Source organism: Rana temporaria, chromosome 3, assembly GCF_905171775.1.
Source record: "Rana temporaria chromosome 3, aRanTem1.1, whole genome shotgun sequence".
NCBI classification, from domain to species: Eukaryota; Metazoa; Chordata; class Amphibia; order Anura; family Ranidae; genus Rana; species Rana temporaria.
The window spans coordinates 381,350,465-381,372,148 of record NC_053491.1 but is presented as its reverse complement, the minus strand read 5'-3'; the positions used below and the strand labels follow the sequence as shown (position 1 = coordinate 381,372,148).

Below are 21,684 nucleotides of genomic sequence, written 5' to 3'. Positions count from 1 at the left end.
ACACTTTGTGAAATGGCACACCGTCCCTTGTGTCCCAGAAGGCGGTAACGCCTCCATTTCCCAGGAGGCAACGCGAGGAGGAGAACACAGAACCTCACCGCAGACGAGGAAGAGGCAGATTAGGATGATCTGCCTAGTAACAGCCATTTCTGGTAAGTATAAAAAAAATTTGGAGCCTTTTTGGCATTTTTTTTTTTTTTTTTAGGGTGGACCTCTGCTTTAAGCCAGCCATGCATGGATCAAAATGTGCCTGGTTCAGCTGGCTGGCTGTATAGATTGACTTGTGTACAACCAGCCTGTCAGAAGGGATTCCCCCATTAACACTGACTGTGCCGATGAGGCAATGGAGTAATTTTCTTCCTTCCACTCATGGCGAAAGTTAAGAAAATTGCATTACATATGGCCTGCCCCTAACTGTGGGTGGGAAGTTCCATTAAAAGCAAATGGGAATGACAGCACCCGCAGCTATTTGTGGCTATTCACATGTAATCGCTCATTCAGTGATTACCTGCCGATGATCAGACCTGAATGCAGACTGTCTGCTTTCAATGGGGGCTTTTATTGGAAATCCTGTTGTATATCTCCTGCTGGTTATCATAAACGGGGGCCTCACAAGCCTTACAAGCTGTTGCAGCTTGATGAACCAGTTTAAAAGCTGAAATATCAGATTGGGAGTTCAGACTCTTTTCTTAACACCAAGTGTTGCAGCAAATCTTGTTAAGTATCAAAGTGCTGCATTTTCCATAAAGCCTTTTGGTAGAAGTAAAATAAAATAAAAACACAATTTGGTAACACACACAGTAGTGGGGAAGGCTACATTTAGCAGTTGGTGTATTTCAGTTTCTACTAGTTGAATTTTAATTGTTTGAGACTCAGATAAATTCTTGGTCATTGTCATTGTTCTCTAACCGAGGATTAAAACGGAAACTCAATAAAGAAGAAAAAGATGATATTCAAGCATTGTGCGTACAGCCTTACAATTTGTGGCCCACCAGCAGATGGGATAACGAAGGTTTTGCCTCACGTTCATCTTGAAAATTTCTCTCTAGAAAGCTTTTTGTTAAGCCATCCAACCAATGGACTTTCTACTGCATGGCCCCCCGTCTCATTTTCCATCTCCCATCCACATCAATCCTTAGAGCCAAGCGCTCGACTACTCTTCCAAAGTGGTCCCAAGTCTCAGAGTTAAACGGACTTCAGAAACATCTGCTCACTCTTTGCATTTTCATCTACAAATTGCCCGCTTGCCTATAAATAAATTATAAGGTAATTTAATTGTGTATGTTCTTGGTTACGGCACTGTTTGCTTCTCAGAAATTTTCAAACAACAGATGAATGGCTTTCTGTGGCGGAGCCGGGCTTGTTGTCCTCTAGAGGGGAGCAATTTATGGCTTGCTGTTAGTTACAGATATATTCATCCACCAAGCAAAGTGCCGGTCCCATCTGCTCAATCTAGGATTGTAGCTTTCTCCTGCAACAGGAATGTGGATGAGATGCTGATACGACAACCTGGTGGACAATCAACTTTTATGATAGTAGTAACGTTCCTGATTTATATCGGAGCGGCTAAGCTGATGTTCTAGTCGAGTCTCTGGGGAGATAGAGTGTAGCAAGGATAAGGTTTTATCTTGACTGGTAAAGGCCTGGTGTGAAGTCAAGGTCATCAAACCAGGGATCATAATCGAGGTTGGATACCTGTGAAAAGGTAGGTAGTATGTTGGCCGCAACTCAAAACCTGGTGTCCTCTGCAGGCTGTAGTCCTGTGGGTTAAAAGGAATCATTTGATGAAATGAATGTATCATATTTTTGAAGGAAAATACAATTTTTAATCCATTTTTCAAAATATATACTAACTTTTTTGGCCTAAAAGCTTTTCATTAAAACTTTTTTTTTTCATTTTGTAAGGGAGGGTTATAACCATCAATGTCCCCATTTGGTAAATTTCCCTTCACTTCTTGTCCTATAGCCAAAACAGGAAGCGAGAAGAAACACCTCCAAAATGAGGACATTTCTGGGGTCACCAGAACTAGTGTCCCCATTAAAAGATTTCCCCTCCATTTCTTTTCTGGTGGCAACCCAAAATTTGGGATTGGGGCTTTCATTTTAGGCGATAGAAGTAAACAGGACAAATAGAAAGGATAAATCTCCCTGAGGCCGGCCATACACAGAGTGAATTTCTTTCGGTGGTGACAGGAAAGAAATTTGCTTGATTCCAAATTGTCTGTGTTGATGGGGGAATCCCTACCGCTGGGCCATTTTCTTCTCCTGTCGGGGGGCAGCTATCTCTGCTGGGAGAAGACAGTGATTATCGCTAGCGGCTATAGCAACCACTACCAAAAATCGCAAGAGAATCTGGTAGGCTGGTTGTACCCAAGTTGATCATTTTGATCAACTTGGTACATTCAGCCTGCCCATTAACGGTTCGAATCTGGACTGGTCCCTGCTGAACTGGCCGAGATTCAAACCGTATATGCTCAGCCTAGCGGGGGCACCGGCAGCAATAAGAACCTTCCTCTCCGAATGAAAATTTTCTTTAGTTATACTTTATATGATTCATTGCTGGTTTCCCTATACTGTACCAGAAAACATGCAGTTTATTGTCTTGGCTTAATTACTACCCAATCATTACAGTTCCCAAACTATCCATCTGTGTGTTGTGCCACATAACTGCTTACCATGATGTCTGTGGTTGGTGCAGGAACCATGTCTGCTGTGGTTAGGTGCTGGAGGCCTCCAAAATTACCTAGTTTTTCATATTTTCTCCATTTCGCTCTGCGATTTTGAAACCAAATCTTGAATTTAAAGATAATAGAACAGAACACAATTAGTCAACTTGAGTAAAAAATATTACTGTATATCAGAAAGTTTTATTTTTTTTAAAGGAGGAGTGTCTTTTAGAGGCTTTTACAATAGCAACCAAGATGGTACATTATGTTTGTGCTCCTGAAGGGTAGTCATGTGGTTGAAGAAGGCCAGAAAAATACTACACACAGCCTATTTAACTACATAACAATGTAAGGCCCCGTACACACGACCGAGTTTCTCGGCAGAATTCAGCCAGAAAATCGAGGAAGCCGACGAGGATCTCGTCAGGCCAAATAGAGAACATGTTCTCTATTTCCTCGTTAGTCAATGAGGAAACTTGGCTCGCCGAGATCCTCGGCGGCTTCACAAGGAACTCAACAAGCAAAACGATGTGTTTTGCCAGTCGAGTTCCTCGGACGTGTGTACGGGGCCGAACAGTGTTGACTAGAAAAGCGAGGCACTAATATTGCTATAACATAGATATCACTATACTATTTAAATCATAATTTTGATTCATTTAGGCATGCCGGCTCTGCAGTGTTTCCCCTATAATCCCCTTCTTCCAGACAATTCCATGCAATACTGTAGGCTGGAGGTAAAGCAATGGGGAGTAAATTACACTCTTCTGCAGTGTTCAATGCTGTTAATGTAATGCTGGGAGCTGGCTGACAGGAGGAGAGATCAAAGTAAGGAGAATAGGGACCTTATTATTGTGCTGTTGTTCCTTTATTGTCCAGTCAACAAGCTAGGGTGGACCACAATGAAGTTCTTTACTGCGGCGGAGAACTAAGAGGTCAGATTCTTTTTATGCAGTGTGACAGCAAAATGTGAATCATGATACTGTCCGCACAGCCTGTCACAAACGACTCATGCAGATAGCAGAGGAAGATGACTGTCAGGGCTGGACTGGGTCAAAAATTTGGCCCTGGACTTCATCCAGACTGGCCCACTTTGACAGGTCTCTCCCATGGCGGCCGGACAACTCCCGCGCCGCCACCCAAGCCCCCTCTCCCTCTTCACTAGCCACTAGCCATTCTACTTAATTAGAGTAGAACGGCTGATACTGTTACTTTTATAGGCAGTACCAGTGGGGAAGCTAGACATTATTTCACCCGGGGAAAATAATCAGTTCGGTGCCCCCCCTTATGGGACAAGATTAGGCAGAAGTGAGACACTCCCAGGCCATAGCTGTTGAGTCAGCTGTCTGTCCCCTTCCCCATGCTCCTCTGGTCCTCCCCCTGCTTCTCTGTTCCCCCCAGGTGAGCGCTGCGGGGAGGGAGAGGAGGTGAGCGCTGCGGGAAGGGAGAGACGGAGGGGCGGCGGTCTGCTGTCACTGAAGACGGCCCACTGAGCCATCGGCCCACCCGGAAACTCCCTGTAGTCCCAATGGCCAGTCCATCCCTGATGACTGTAGACAGAAATCATACTCAGTGCCTTGGATTGAGGCAAGTACACGCTATAGAAGGATTTATAACTTGATTGAGGGGAGAGGGGGCGCTGTACTCAAGTAAATAGTACAATCCTAAGTGATATCAAACTGACAATCCAAAAATATTTTGTAACATACAAAATCAATAAGCACAATAATCAACGTGCATAAAAACATAAAGTGCATCAAAGGCTTCCGGTACGTAGAATGCACGCCAGCTCCAGGGTTTGAGCGGAGCGGCGGAAATCCTCATTTTTGTAATAGGCGGGCATTTCCAGTGCTGGAGTGGGAATCATTTATAAGGACACACTGGGGGTTATTTACGAAAGGCAAATCCACTTTGCACTATAAGTGCAAAGTGCACTGAAAGTACACTTGGAAGTGCAGTCGCTGTAGATCTGAGAGGGACATCCAAGGAAAAATAAAAAACAGCATTTTAGCTTGCACATGATTGGAAGATAAGATCAGCAGAGCTTCCCCTCAATTTAGATCTACCCCCCAGATTTACAGCGACTGCACTTCCAAGTGCACTTTCAGCGCAAAGTGGATTTGCTTTTAGTAAATAATCCCCATTGCTTGAATTTTATTTGAGGTACTTTGACCATTTGATGCACTTTATGTTTTTATGCACTTTGCTTAATGTGTTTTTTTGATTCTGTATGTTACAAAATATTTATTGAACATCGCAGATTAGTATCACCAAGTGTCGGTTCACACAAGGGCGACTTGTCAGGTGACTTAGCCCCCTGACAAGTCGTGCTCTGTTCTGTACAATGGAACCGTTCTAATAGGAGCGACTCAAGTCGCTCCGACTTAGAAAAAGGTTCCTGTACTACTTTGGGATGACGTCAGGGCGACTTGCATTGACTTCTATACAGAAGTAATTTTGCAAGCTGCACACGATGTGCAGATTGCCTTAAATAGTCACACTGTACGTCGGGTTGCCCCTGTGTGAACCAGCACTTAAGATTGTACTATTTACTTGAGTATAGCACCCCTTCGCACAATTTATTTATAATCTTTTTTTATACACATATGTGTTGATTGGCGCAATGTTTATTTCTTATTTATAGAAGAATATACTTTCTTTATTTTTCATGTCAGTGGTCTACAGCCACTTTAGGGTGGTATCAGATCTCTACAGAGAAACCACTGCTCCCACAACAGAGCAATGTTCTCTCTCAGCAACATGCTGGCAGGGCACATGCTTTTCTATTTAAGCTGTGGCTGCTTTAATTGTCTTCCTGAATTCAGTCTTAGGCCTCGTACACACGACCGTTTTCCTCGACAGAATCCATCAAGAAACTTGGTGGCAGAGCTTTTTTGCAGAGGAAAACGGTTGTGGATTCGACGTGCAAAAAAGAGAACATGTTTTCCTCGTCTGGGAGTCTCAGTTTCCTTGTCGTGTTTCTCGTCGGGCTGGTTTACGACGAGGAACACGTTCGTGCGTATGCTTAGAAACCCGCACATGCTCAGAATAAAGTATGAGACGGGAGCGCACCTTCGGTAAAAGTAACTTTCGTAATGGAGATAGCACATTCGTCACGCTGTAACAGACTGAAAAGCGCAAATCGTCTCTCACCAAACTTTTACTTAACACGCGGTAACATGAGATTAGCAAAAGCAGCCCCAAGGGTGGCGCCAACGGAATCAAACTTCCCCTTTATTGTGCCGTCGTACGTGTTGTACGTCACCACGTTTGAGAACAACGAGATTTTGTCTTGACAGTGTATACACAAAAAAAGCTTGTCAAGATTCTCAACAAGCCTGACAAGGAACTCGTCAAGGAAAACGATGTTTCATTTACGACGAGTTCTTTGGTTGTGTGTACGAGGCCTAACAACAGCTTCAAAATCCTCACACCATTCATGCGATTCATCATGGCAATAATAAATTCCCTGAGCCCTGGTTCACATTAATGCGATTCGCCAAAATGACAGCGTTCGAATCGGTGTGACGCTGCTTTTGAGGCTCCGCACTGACTCACTGTACTACTTTTGGTTATTTCAAGGTGCGATTTCCATTGACATTTGTGCAGATGGCTCTGAAATCGCCCCCGAAATCGGGACTGACATGCGAGAATGAAAGTGTGCGAGTTCAGCTGAACTGAAAAGACCACAAGACATGGAACATAATTGAGAGATTTACACAGGAATTGGCCCTGAAATTTCAAATCAATCAATGTAATGAATGATTAATATTGCCTCGTATCATTTATACAGATTTTTATTAGATTTGGTGGATGTTGAAATTAATTTATAGCCTTTATGTCTGGACTTCAGTGAAATATTTCATTGGAGAGTTCTGGTGCCATGCCATTTTGATAAAGCAATAAATGACAGGGAAGCGTACAGAGGATATTGTTCTGTTATATAATATTGTCAGGAGTGGGATAGGAAAGATCATGAAGTCAGATTCTGAAGGGCCTATTTAGGGCCTGTTTCCTGAAGGACACATGTCACACTTTGATACTTGTCATGTGGCCCTTGGGTCCCTAGCAAGTCTATAGTTCCTGGCCTCATGTCTCTTATTTTCTTTTGCAGCAAGTCTTCAATCTCTAGCCAAGGGCTTCATCCACATGGGCTGAAAATGCTATTAGAAGTATATTTCTTTTTTGTTTTAGCCAAGGTGTCGATGCACATGGTGGCATTTAGATGTATATTACAGAGCACTGTTTAAAGGCATAAACCATAGCTCCCAACTGTCCTTGATTTCGAGGGACCGTCCTGATCCGGAGCAATGTCCCTCTTGTCCCTCATTCCTCCTCATTTGTCCCTCATTTTGGTCTGATCTATATAATTGTATATAAAATGCACTTTTTATCTATCAAATGGTGTTTTCCAGCACTAAATCTTTCATCTTATTTCTAAAATGCTGCATTTGTAAATTTCAAAAGACAATATAAAGATATAGTAGTGGTAAAAAAGTGTCAGGTCACCCGTAGCCAGGTGACAAGTGCACCCCGTTGGGGTCAGGGATGCACCACAGGGTGGTGAATCCTATGGCCGACTACTGCTAGCAGAGACGAAGCGTGAACCTAAGATCACCCAGGGCGCGGAGTCTAAGACCCAGTTTTGTATTCACCAGAGCCTTTGATGGTAAGGATGGTCTTGGCCGCAACTGGGTCCAGGTCGCATCCCCGAGATTCCTCAAGTCACACTCCGCAGGGAGAAAGGGAAAGCAGTCAGCAGGACAAACAGTGGTGATGGGCAAGCCGAGGTCAGGGCAACAGGCAGACAAGGATAACCGTGGGACATGCAAATAGTCAGGGGCACAGGCAGACAAGGAAGTCGGGAACAAGCCAAAACGGTACACGGAAGATGAACGAAGCACTCTGCAAACAGGAACTAGCAACTATACTGCAGACAGGAACTAAGCATAGGAACACTGTTGAACAGCACTGCAGACCTGTAGAGCAACGGTTAATATAGGCTTCCTGGGATGGACTAGGGTGGAGCCATACAGGAAGAGGAAGTGATAAAAAGGGGAACCAGAGCAGGGTCAGCCTCTAATGAACACATGGAGATCAGGTAAGCAGACAGACTTGTTGCATATTCATGACAAAAAGCACTTGTGGGTTTAACTAATCTTGTTTTTTTGTACAATTCTCCTTTAAGGGGTGTGACAGGGGGTGGGTCCTATGCCTGCATACTTTTGCTGATAGGTATCCCTCATACCCCCATCTCAAAAAGTTGGGGGTATGCATAAACAAAATGCTCCAAACCTGTATTCAGAGAGAAGTGTACTGGCATAATTTATGCATATGTGCACAGAAACACGCATAAACACGTGCACAATTTCAGTGTATCCAGACATTTTAGAATGTCAACACCGTAATCCCAAAGGCCTAAAATTTTGGGGACTAGAAAAAGTCCCCACACATAGGAGAGCTGGCAGTTTTATTCCAGTGATTCTGGATATATGAAACTAAGGTTAAACGTGGATTTTGATCTTAATTGTTTTATTTCTGATAGACAGCTGTTTTAAATTAATTTTTATTATTTTCAATTTTTTTTTTATATTTTTTATATTTCTGTGATTACTGTCAATTATTATTATGTTGTATTCTTGTACAGGGTTGTCCGTGTTGTGACGTCATTAGTGTTTAGGTTTCATATTCTGAATATTTATTCTCTTGTTTTGCCTTAATTGGTGGAGTGTCCCTTTAATGCAAATGGAGATTAGTATGTATTGTCATATGTGGGATTTTTTTTATTGTTTATATATCGATATATGTTCCCATTTTATACATATTTTTGAGTCACTAGTAGGGTTAAACAAACTGGATAGAATCTTTTTTAAACCTTTGAGTTTGTAACATTTTTGTAACATATTTACTGGTTCTCTCATAACTTTGATGTGAGTCAGGATATAATGTGCGACTGTGCCGTTCCATCTAGAGAGACCGGCTTAATTGGCATCAGGTTGCTATGGCATTTACTCTAATAGAGCGGGTGGTCTGCGTCACTCTAAACCCTCTGATGAAGTCCTGCCCACAGGACGTAACGCTTACGGGGGGGAGTCACATATAACGTCACCCCGCGGCCATCTCTTTGGTTTAAAGCGTTCTAAATGCCATTACGCCCGCACTTGGCTATAAGTTCTATACTTGTGAGTGATTTTATTTATCCTTTGTCGCAATAAACATATGAAATGGTGAGCCCTAGATCTCTTTTTATGTTCACATATATACCCTGTGGGGTAATCGATCCATATCCTTGCTGGATTGCTTGGAAGTCGATGCCCCATGGTGGTCAATACATGCTGAATGACCTTTTCAGGTCGAATGTTTAAGGTGAGAGGCTAGGATTGTCTGTGGTGGACAAGCTTCATTCACCCTTATCACTGTCTTGTCTGTCATCAGGCAGTGTGTACACAGAGGAGGATCATCTCTCAAGTTGGGACTCTACTTTCTTTTGGACTTTTACTTATTGTTGTTCATGTTGCGCTGCACTGATTTTGTTGTTTATTACTTTCAAGGCTTTTTTGGATTAGTCGCTGGCAATTATAATTTTTGTTTTCACCTCCTATCTGCGCTGAATATTTATTGTTATTTTTATCACATTCCACTCACAGCCTGGGTGAATGCTTAACTGCAGTGGAGAAAAGATTCCTGTCCTATGCTATGTGGCAGAGCTTTATAAATCTCAGGATTGTATGGACAGAAATACATATACTTTAGCTCCCATATATGTATTCCATCTTTTTTTTTTTTCTTCTTCATTCTTGCTGTATGTGGTAGCACAGCATAAAGTGTTTTTGCTGTACGTGGTAGCACGGAATAAAAGGGTTTTGCTGTGTGTAGTAGCACTATGATTAGTGTTTATGTTTTTTTACATGGTTATTCTGCATTCTCATGAGGAGAACATCTTTTCTGGGGATATTAAGCAAAGAAGTTTAACATTAATGAGAGCAAGTCTGATGACATGTGGGCATAGACTCTGATAATGTATATTGGCATGTGGATTGATGCATGCGGACGCGAGTACACGTGGTGATTTAATTTAACACGTTTGAGCATATTTTAGCATATGTGAGCATATTTATTTTATATATTTGCCCATTTGTGAAACAAGATTACACTATATTATATACTGTATTTTGTTTTTGATTGATACCTCATAAGGATTGAAGCAATTAAGGGCACATCTGGATGGAGAGGGGGAAGAAATAGAATAATCGATGGGTAAATGCAGGGCCGATCCGCCCTATAGGCTCACTATGCAAGCCGCTTAGGGCCCTGCAAAGCTACGGAGGGCCCCCCAAATTACTAGAGGCCCCGCCTGGTGAGAAGTCATTTTTGGCCCCTCATCCTGCTTCTCAAATCGATGGCTGCATGGGAGAAGAGGTAAGAAGTCAGCACCCCCCCGTTTCTCACTTTAATGTAAGATGTCATTTACGACAGCAGAACACGCCCCCCCCCCCACTTATCAACTTTAATGTGACATGTTATTTTCGGCAGCCCTCCCCCCGCTTCTCAACTTTAATGTGACATGTCATTTTGCTTAGGGCTCCATGGGGGTTAGGATCGGCACTGGGTAAATGAAAACTGGAATGTACTAGTTTAGTAAGGGTATTTTAGCATATGGATCTGGGAAGTGATTTGCATTGGGTGATGCACAATGGATATTGGCACATATATGTGAGCACATTACTATAGGAGATATTGATTGCATGGTGTAATGTGGACATATTAAGGAGAACACACCATATACATTTACTTTGGAACATATGAGCTTTATTTAATCCTTACTGGTGGGTCAAATCTTCCGGTTTATTACTGCTGGGTCAAATTTTTCCGGTGAGAGTCTAAAATTACTATAATGCCACGTACACACGATTGGAAATTCCGACAAGAAAAACATGGATTTTTTTTTGACGGAATGTTGGCTCAAACTTGTGTTGCATACACACGTCACGCAAATCTTGTCGGAAATTCCGACCGTCAAGAACGTGGTGACGTACAAGACGTACGACGATGAAGTTCAATAGGCAGTTCGGCTCTTCTGCTTGATTCTGAGCATGCGTGTTTTTTTGCGCGTCGAAATTGCATACAGATGAGCGGATTTTCCGATAGGAACTTTTTCCGTCGGAAAAATAGAGACCCTGCTCTCAATCTTTTGCTGGCGGAAATTCCGACAACAAAAGTCTTGTTGGTGGAAATTCCGACATCAAAAGTCCGATGGAGCATAAACACGGTCAGAATTTCTGACCAAAAGCACATCTGACTTTTCTTGTCGGAATTTGCGATCGTGTGTACGCGGCATAAGAGTCTGAAGCCTTGTACACACGACCGAGGAACTCGACGGGCGAAACACATAATTTTCCTTGTCGAGTTCCTTGTTAGGCTGTCGTGGAACTCGACAAGGCAAGTTTCTCCATTTCCGTCGAGGAAAAAGAAGACATGCTCTCTTTTTGGCTCGACGGGATCCTCGACAGTTTCCTCGTCGAAAAATGTACACACGACCGGTTTCCTCGGCAAAAAAAAAATCCCAGCAAATTTCTTGCTGGTTTTTGCCGAGGCCTCGTACACACGACTGAGAAACTCGACGGGCGAAACACATCGTTAGGCTGTCGAGGAACTCGACAAGCCAATTTTCTCCATTCCCATCAAGGAAATAGAGAACTTGCTCTCTTTTTGGCTCGTCGAGTTTCTCGACAGTTTCCTCGTCGAAAATGTACACACGACCGATTTCCTCGGCAAAAAAATTTCTCCCAGCAAGTTTCTTGCTGGTTTTTGACGAGAAACTCGGTCGTGTGTACGAGGCCTGAGGCCTTTTTTTTTTGGGCCGAGGAAACCGGTCGTGTGTACATTTTTCGACGAGGAAACTGACGAGGATCCCGTCGAGCCAAAAAGAGAGCATGTCTTCTTTTCCTCGACGGGAATGGAGAAACTTGCCTTGTCGAGTTCCTCGACAGCCTAACAAGGAACTCGACAAGCAAAACGATGTGTTTCGCCCGTCGAGTTCCTCAGGTCGTGTGTACGAGGCTTCACATGTTGGTGAAAAACAGAAGATTGCTATTGGATTATAAGAATAATAAGAATGCAATAACTGCCTATATTGTAAAAGCAAAATGGAGAGCTTGTGCGGTATATGTACTTTCTGGTGCATTGGTGTTCATTCTGAATAGCATCCTAATGCAAATTTACAGTGCAAGAAACACACCTGCCCTTCAGTGCATCGCAGCGCAAGTGCATTTAGATTTATTAAATGCACATTCACAGTGAACTTATAAAAAAACCTCCGCAAAGGTGTAAATACAGCCTTGTACATTATCTGTCTGTATATTAACTCCACCGTTCAAAGTATATCTACTGCTTGCAAAAAGAAAAAGAACGTATTTGTATCCCTTGACCGTACCTGCACTCTGGTTTCGGGAAGTTTAATCTTTGCAGCCAGCTTGTCCCTCATCTGGACATCGGGATAATGTGTCACTTGGAAAATCCTCTCCAGTTCTTGCACTTGCTCCATGCTGAAAGTGGTTCTGACCCGTTTTTTGTTCTTACAGCTATCTGCAAGAAAAGATGCACATAATTCATATGTACATTGATGTTGATCCATCCTATGATGACAATTTTTTTTATTTTTACTCATATAATGTGTTCAGTCACATTTTTTATTTTGATTTTATATTGTTTGTCATTGTGTTGATATACCATAAATTGTAAGTTTTTATTTTAATGCATGCATTTACTTGCTCCTTATGCCGCGTACACACGATCGGACATTCTGACAACAAAAATTTTTGTCCGACGGAATGTTGGCTGAAACTTGTCTTGCATACACACAATTTTGACTTACGATGAATTGCTTTTCAGAGGGCATTTGACAGGCAGTGAGGAGGTGATATGTTGCCTTGTTACAACTTGTTTTTACCTTTAAAATGTCAAAATATCACACCACCATGCCACAAGTTCCAGGGCGGTTGTGTCGCAGCCCTTTTCAATTGAATGGGTTGCGTTTGTTGATGGACTGAAAGCATCAATCATTAAATTCTTGCTGGTGCATGTGTACATCCCTGAGTGTCTGAATGCCCTTGATCAGGTGGGTGGGCAAAGGAGCTGTAAAGCTGTGGCTCAACAGCAGTGGCATAGAGAGGGGGTGTGGAACGGGGCTATAGCCCCCAGTGGGCCTCCAAAAAGTCCTGGGTCTCGGTAACAGTGACACAAATATTAGCTGTCCCAAGGCCTGGGATTGGCCCGGAACTTGGGGGTATTGGCCGCCTTCGAGCCGATCATGGAGGGGTACACGCTGGGTGGGCTGTTAGTCTGAAGAGAAGGGGGTAGTTGAGCACCACCGGAGAGAGCGGGGATCTCCATCTATCGTTTACCCCGGGGTTCTGTCAGAATAGCCAATTCATCTAAATCTTCATTCACGTCACTTCCAGTTACTGTAAATCATCGATGACTTGCCATTTTGACACAACAGTGGAAAGTGTCTACACTCCGGTACACAAAGATATTGCTGTTTTGACACAACAGCGGGTAACGATTCCTGTTTTGTGTAAATCGCTTGTTCTCCTCTCCTGATGGCACTGCTGTCTGATCAGGCTGCATGGGCACAACAGGTAACTTAGGCTGAGCTTGTGATGGGATGGGCATTGAAGATCAGGCTGCTTGGGCACAGGTAACTTAGGCTGAGATGAGCTGAGCTGGTGATGGGATGGGAACTGATCAGGCTGCATGGGCACAGGTAAGGCTGAGCTGGTGATGGGATGGGCACTGATCAGGCTGCATTGATGGGCACTGGTGGTGAGGCTACATTGATGTGCCCTTTTGAGGCTGAGCTGATGGTCACTGATGACGCTGCATTGATGGGCTCTGGTGAGGCTGAGCTGATGGGCACTGATCATGCTGCATTGATGGACACATGGACACAGGTAAGGCTGCACTGATGCCTGTGCACTGGTAAGGCTGCACCGATGGGCACTGATGAGGCTGCATTGATGGGCACTGGTGGGGCTGAGCTGATAGGCACTGGTGAGGCTGCATTGATGTGCATTGGTGAGGCTGCAATGATGGGCACTGGTGAGGCTGCACTGATGGGCACTGTTGAGGCTGCATTGTTCAGCACTGATCAGGCTGCACTGATGGGCACCGGTGATGCTGCATTGATGGGCACTGATCAGGCTGCATTGATGGACACTAATGAGGCTGCACGGGTAAGGCTGCATTGATGGGCACTGGTGAGGCTGCATTGATGGGCACTAATCAGGCTGTACTGATGGGCACTGATCAGGCTGCATTGATGGGCACTGGTGAGGCTGCACTGATAAGCACTGGTGAGGCTGCAATGATGGGCACTGGTGAGGCTGCATTGATGGGCACTGATCAGGTTGCAGTGATGGGTACTGGTGACACTGCATTGATGGGCACTAATCAGGCTGCATTGATGGTCACTGATGAGGCTGCACTGATTGGCACTGGTAAAGCTGCATTGATGAGCACTGGTGATGCTGCATTGATGGGCATTGCCAATGCCTCAACGCTGATCTTTGCACCCCCATCTGATGTCAGAAGGGGGCATCGAGGGATCCAATCACGGCCTTCTCATAGAAAAGCCTGTGGTTGGAGCAGATTGCTGGCTCAGAACGCTTGTGCGCGGTCTGAGCCAGCAAGGGTGGGAAGATTTTTTCAATTTAAAATGTGGGAGGGGTTATCAAATTTATCTTTGGACTGAAAACCCTGGTCTTTTTCCCACCTAGCAACACTCGTGTGGCAACAGCCTGATCTTTTTGCCCTCTGACTGCTCATGTGAGCGAATCCTTACTAAGACAACAGCGCTGGAAAGAGGGAAGGTAGTATATATGCTCTTCTCTTGCATGAAACTTTATTCTCATTCTTTTTAAAACTTGACAAGGTCGCTTTAGAGCAACTCTGTTGCTACATACTAAAACTGTAACATTTATCTATCCTACAACTGTGCTTTGGATCATCTCTTAAAGCGGGGGTTCACCCTTAGAGGGCACTTTTCCCCCTTAGATTCCTGCTCGTTATTACTAGGGGAATCGGCTATTTATTTTAAAATATGTGCAGTACTTACCCGTTTACGAGACGCATCCTCTCCGTCGCTTCCGGGTATGGGCTTCGGGAATGGGCGTTCCTTCTTGATTGACAGGTTTCCGAGAGGCTTCCGACGGTCGCATCCATCGCGTCACGATTTTCCGAAAGAAGCCGAACGTCGGTGCGCAGGCGCAGTATAGAGCCGCACCGACGTTCGGCTTCTTTCGGCTACGAGTGACGCGATGGATGCGACCGTCGGAAGCCTCTCGGAAGACTGTCAATCAAGAAGGAACGCCCGCTCCCGAAGACCCATACCCGGAAGCGACGGAAGAAGATGCAGCTCGAAAACGGGTAAGTACTGCACATATTTTAATATAAATAGCCGATTCCCCTAGACCGAACGAGCAGGAAGCTAAGGGGAGATTTTTTTTTTTTTTTTTAAATGGGTGAACTCCCGCTTTAAGCATCTGACAATGTTCTGGGTGTGTCGAACACCTAATACCTCACAGCATGTTGTGCTTTCACCCACCAAACACCCATCCATATAGGACACAGTATGGATGTAGCAGCCTGTCGGTAAAACCACAAAGCACAGCAAAGAGACCAGGCACCACTTCCAGAACTGACAATTAGTAGCAGCTGCCACACCTCTAAAAGAGAATAAAGTAATCTGAATAGAGCAGAGGTTTGGAAGGGGGGGGGGGAGTCGCTGCTCTGAAGCCTCGTACACACGACCGAGGAACTCGATGTGCGAAACACATCGTTTTCCTCGTCGAGTACCTTGTCAGGCTGTCGAGAAACTCGACAAGGCAAGTTTCTCCATTCCCGTTGAGGAAATAGAGAACTTGCTCTCTTTTTGGCTTGTCGAGTTTATCAACAGTTTCCTCGATGAAAATGTACACACGACCGGTTTCCTCTGCAAAAAAATATCTCCCAGCAAGTTTCTTGCTGGTTTTTGCCGAGAAACTCGGTCGTGTGTACGAGGCCTGACTCATTCATTTGTGTGTAGATTTCAGCTTGAGCTATTGACCTCTGTGTATAACAGACTTTTTTTCAGGAGCACTGTTAAGAATAGCCTGGCAAACAAGAAGACTCTTAAATAGAAAAAAATGGAATTGCGCTGAATTGGGATATACACTGCAGTTTCATTACATCATGTCCCAGAGATACACATATAATGGGAAGATTTTAATATTATTCACATAGAATTATAAATGTCTTGACAAGTACAATAATGGAAATTAAGATCCTTAAGGATAGTGAGGATCAGTGGCAGGATACAAGGGCTCTTAGAGTGGCTGTTGAGCTAAGCAGATCATTATATGTTATAATGAGGTGATTTAAGGGAGTGGATGACTGTGAGCTTTACATCAGACAACAGACTTCTTATTGTATTAGGGACATTGTTCGATTTGTAAAAGACCCAGGGCACTTCTGGTCACTTAGATTAAAATGTTGAAGCATAACATGGACAAAAGCGATCAAGGATTTTTCTTGCCCCGTTTTCGTATCATTCCGTAACCTTCTCTCTCTATGTCTAGATCTGCCTTTCTTCCCTCTGGCCTATTTTCTATTTCCTGTTGCAGTTTTGAGACAATAGGTTCTTGGTCCTTTATTGATATGGGTCTGAAGTCAAGGACTCGGGACTCACAACTTGCCTCTGGGACTCAAGGAGATAAAGAATCTAAATTTTTGAGCTGTCAACAGAAAAGGAAGAGGGGAAATTCTTCCAATTGGGACACCTCTTGCAGTGACAACTAAGGCAGGCCCTACACCAGTGGTTCTCAACCTTGGGTCGGGACCCCCTCGGGGGTCGAATGACGATTTGTCAAGGGTCACCAAATCCTGTGCTGTTCCTGAAGTCTGCACCTCCCAGCCTTTGTGGCTGTCCAGCAGGGCTGTTCCTGGAGCCTGTGGTCAACAAGCTGTGCTGTTCCTGGAGCCCACAGCCACCCACTCAGCCTCTTCACAGCCACCCATTCAGTTCACAGAAAGGGTGGGGGGGCAGAGACTAGAGGTCAGCTGACTGGTGAGGAATGTGAAGTGGGAGGGGCTGGAGGAGACCCTATCTCCTGATTTCGGCATAGGTGTCACTGCTGCGAGACACCACAGAGCTGGAGACACAGTGAGTAACACTGCCTGTGATTAGAGTTGCCATTAAAAGTCCCCACTACAGTTCTCAGATCAGCAGATGACCTTGATCAAGAGCACCTAAGTTGGCTGATCAGAATTCTCCGCCAGCATTGTCACTCATCCCATCTCCCCCCAGCATTGCCACTCATTCCAACTCCCCTGAGCACTGCCACTCATCCCATTCCCCCCACCAAGGAGTAAGAGAAGGAATAAAAATTGAGAATACATGGAAGGGAGAGGAAAAGAGGGGGAGAAAAAAAGAAAAAGGGAGAGAAAGAATAAGTGAAAGAACAAGAAAGACAGCTAAAGATAGCGATGGGAAAAAAAAAAAGTTAGGATAGAGAGAGATAAAAGGGAAATAAAGGAGAACAAAGAGGGAGTGGTACATCCTAAAATGTACCATAAGGGGTTCTAATAGTGTACGAGTGGAAGGGACTCAGGGAACGCTAAATGTCCATGGGTTAGGGGCACAAATTGCTTGGCTTGCCTTGAGTGCTGACAACCCAAGGCAAGATAATTTTACTGTTAGGGGTCCCCACAACTTGGGAAATTTTATCAAGGGACCACGGCACTAGAAAGGTTGAGAACCACTGCCCTACACGGTGCACAATTGTTCCACCAACACAGACAGTGCTGACAGGGAATTCCCTCCTGCCGAGCAATTTTGTCCTCCAGGAAGGGGGGGGGGGGGCGTTCGATATCCCCTCCAGGAGAAGACAGTACATATCACCAGCGGCTATAGCATAGCAGCCACTAGCGATAATCGTAAGAGAATCCATCAGGCTGGTTGTATCTAAGTTGATTGAATGATCAACTTGGTACATTCAGCCTGCCCATTAACTGTTCGAATCAGGCATAAGAATCCTGCTATTTTCCAATGGCCAGGAAATCTCAGGTAGCATGTACATGTGGTTGTACAAGCTTGTACTCCTATATTTATCAATGTTTTTTTTTCATCAAAGTTTACCTGTGCATGTGCGTATGACATATTCCCCAAATGCGAAACTTCTGTAGGCAATCCCTAGGCCCAAGGTACCCAGTCAGGGGGCGATCACACACTGTGTTTGATCGTTTTGAATTGTCTTGTATTATTATTTACAGGTTTGCAGTAAAGAGTGTTGATGATTCTTGAAAGCACTGATATAAGTCAATGCACTGTAAATGTAACCAGGCTTTGGCCTGTATTAGGATAGCTTCCGCTGGAGGGGTGGCAGTGCATAAGGATGGCAATGAAATGCTGTCATGGAGAGCCCACATTCCAATTTTGTTTACTAGGTAGTTCCCTTGCTGCAGGCGTTGTCCCTATCCTGACCCTACTCGCCAGGAACCCTTCCCTGCTCTAATCTCTTTCCATAGCCAGCGGTTATCTGACCCTGACCTACCACTCACTACGGGTATGCCCAAATGAAGCAGGAGATCCTATTTATAAGGTCCTTCATCAAGGTGGTCGTCTGAGATCTCCAGAGATTGCAGCGTCCAATCAGACAGCTATCTTTGAGACACTGATGGAATCCATAAGGGGAAACATCCCTTATCAGACTCCTCTCCACCTGTGGTAATGGCACAGTGACATCTATAGGTTGGAGATAAACCTACACCCGCCTACATGCCAGTAAGTATCTGTTTTTCGAGCATGTACGGCCAATCATCTTTATAGTTGGCTGTATACACCACCTGCAGGCAGCTCTCTGGTCGCAGGAAAATGCTAGGATTTAATGTCAGACCCTGCCTGCTCCTCCTAATGTTCTTGTTTATGAGGACTTAATGATACACAGTGCTTTAGAAAACTAAATGTCATTCAGTTAAGGTTTACATCTACCTTAAATTTTATGTGTCACCACTTAAAAAGGTTGAAAACCACCAGAGCACTTACTGAAATTATATGAGAGTGTATTTTTAATAAATCTCTCTACATTTCTTCTAAAAGCTGAAGTCTCTCTTGACATCAGCAAAATTCTTCCTTTGCCATCTCTGACTCCAAGCTTTACAAATGACATTATATTGTATAGAATATTGTTTAAACGACCCAGAGTCCTATCCTCTACTGTAAAGTTGCATCGACACAGGTTGCATTGCATGAACGTGAGACATATCACGCAAAATCTCAGTGGGAATTCGTGCACTGAAGCTAATAATTGAAAGAAAATTTGAAGACATTATTTTTCCAAGCAGGAAATCGTAAACGTAAACTCTGAATATGACATTTTAATAAAGCCACTTCTTGCATAAGCGTCGATGTAATATTTACCCGGCTTGCAAAAAAAAAAAAAATTGAATTTTCTTTTCAAACGTATTGACGGAATGTGTAACACAAGCAGAAAACGCCACAACTGAAGCTCAATGTTGCGGTTTAAGCCGTTTCTAATTAAAACCGTGTTTGCCGGTGAAGTGGAGTAAGAAGCTGTTACAGGTGACGTATCAGGAAAATGGAATTTATTAAATATGTGTTAGGAAATTTAAAAAGTATTGCACCTTGCAAGTGATTTTAGAAAACATTGCAAAATGATATTATAATAATTATTATTATATTTATAGCATTTATTATGATAAGTTAATTATGAAAATGCTAAAATTGAAAAATGCTATATTTATTTAATTAATATTGTTGTATTTATTGTAATTATTTTTATCATATGTAATGAAACCAATTATATATTATTATAAAGTATATGTGTTTTTATAGCAAAAAGTCTGCTGCGGATAGAGGAAGGCATTTTCCCAGTCTCCTCTCCCCCATTTAGACAGCAACATTGTAACTCTGTAGCGAGTCAAGAGACTGCAGCAGGGGCTAATCTGCATCAGATATTTGTGAACATAGCCCAGAACTGCATAGGAACCAGCGTTTCCAGGAAGAAGATGGTGACTCTGAATGATGCCTGAACAAATTGGTAGTGAAAAATGTTATAGTGCAACATTAGAGAAAGCTTAGGAATACTTACAGGGGGGGCTGTTTCCTTCGGCATCACTGATCTCCCCTTCCTCATGTGAGTCTGATACAGAATCACTGCCTGATTTATCCAAGTCTGACTTCAGAGGCTTTACATCAGTTTGCATGCATCTTGACCATGACCTTGGGCAATTTTCTTTCTTCAGACCCATCTCGTTATCTGCATTTGAATCCTGTTGGGGTAGCGCACTTAAAATGCGCCCTAAAATGGGACAATGCGTTCAGGAATTTTTGGTGTGAAAATAGACTTAATAATTACATCTCCAGCGTTTTATAACTTCTATAAATTAACGTCTGTATCCAAGATTCACATGGTTTTCACCAAAAATTCACCAAATTTCTAACTGAATCTTATATGTGAAAATTGGTGAATCTTGGGTGAAAGTTGTGTGAATCTTGGATTAAAACATTGATAAATAGACCTCTAAGATGTCTGTTTAGCAGGTGCAAGTTGTATTTGTACTTTCTACTGCTGATTGTGTCACATTTTAGGTGCTGAAAGCAGTACCATTATTTTGCAAGGAAATTTGGGGTTTTATACTGTAGGCCTGTAATTCTTAGGAATAACTCACATAAAGCGGGGGTTCTCCCTAAATTTTTTTTTTTCTAGCATCTCATTCAGCATAGTAGCGTGAGCTACAGTATGCCTTTATATATATTTTTTGGCGCCGTACTCACTGTGTAATCGTGTACTAAAGTTTCCGGGGAATGGGCGTTCCTATTCAGAGGGCTCGTGATTGACGGCCGGCTATGGCGCGTCACGCTTCACGGAAATAGCCGAAATAGGTGTTTGCTCTTCACGGCGCCTGCCCAGTCAGCTTCGATGTCTGTGCGCAGGCGCCGTATAGCGCCGGGAAGAGCCGAGACCTACTCCGTCTATTTTCGTAACGCGCCATAGCCGGCCGTCAATCACGAGCCCTCTGAATAGGAACTCCCATTCAGTGAGTACGGCGCCCAAAAAAATATAAAGGCTTACTGTAGCTTGCGCTACTATGCTGAATGAGATGCTATAAAGTTGCTTTTTAGGGTGAAACACCGCTTTAAATCTGTCCAAACAAGAGTCTAGTAGACATACCGGGTATGATAAAGTTTGAAACACAAAATCATAAATTATAATATAATAAATAACTATTAATAATTATAACAAATAATAATAAAAATGAATCAATAATGTAATCAAATCAAAAACACTGAAATTTGCTCAGTTGCAGAATTGTCACTGTCATTACTTTTAGTGTCTGAAGACGAATTTCCAGAGTCCGAGTCTGGCTCGGGAATACCGCTAGGCAGGTTAACATGAAGGGCTTGATCTACTAAAGACAAATAGATTGCTCCAAGGGCTTGGTAAATGAGGTAAACCTTTGCTTTGCTAAGAATACCCAATCACGTGCAAGTAAAATGAAAAAAAAAACAGCATTTTTGCTTGACCAACATCGAAAGGTGGAATTCAGCTCAGCTCATTTACTAAGCTCTAGAGCAGTGGTTCTCAACCTTCTAGTGCCGTGACCCCTTGATAAAATTTACCAAGTTGTGGGGACCCCTAACAGTAAATTGATTTTCGTAGCGTGGGTTGTCAGCACCCAAGGCAAGACAAGTAATTTGTGCCCCTAACCCACGGGCATTTAGTGGGTCCCTTACACTCCTTTTAAAACCCATTATGGTACATTTTAGGATGTACCACTCTTTCTCTTTGTTCTCCTTTCTTTCAATTTTATCTCTCTCTATCCTAATTTCTTGTTTTTTCCCCCCACCCCCCTCTCTAGCCTTCTTTCTTGTTCTCTTATTCTTTCTCTCCTTTTTTCTTTGTCCCCCCCCCCCCTCTTTTCCTCTCCCTTCCATGTATTCTCTATTTTTTTTCCTTCTCCT

At 43.4% G+C, this 21,684-nt stretch overlaps 1 protein-coding gene across 1 annotated transcript; it reads right to left on the bottom strand.

Moving 5' to 3' along the window:
* Positions 1–717: 717 nt before the first annotated feature.
* On the bottom strand, positions 718–20,030 carry ISX (intestine specific homeobox). The gene is made up of 4 exons (XM_040345659.1): positions 19,811–20,030; positions 12,097–12,248; positions 2,676–2,792; positions 718–1,760 (listed from the first exon to the last, which is right to left on the bottom strand). The coding sequence occupies exons 1-4, from the start codon at positions 19,968–19,970 to the stop codon at positions 1,521–1,523; spliced, it is 669 nt and encodes a 222-aa protein (XP_040201593.1). The 5' UTR covers positions 19,971–20,030; the 3' UTR covers positions 718–1,520.
* Positions 20,031–21,684: the final 1,654 nt, after the last annotated feature.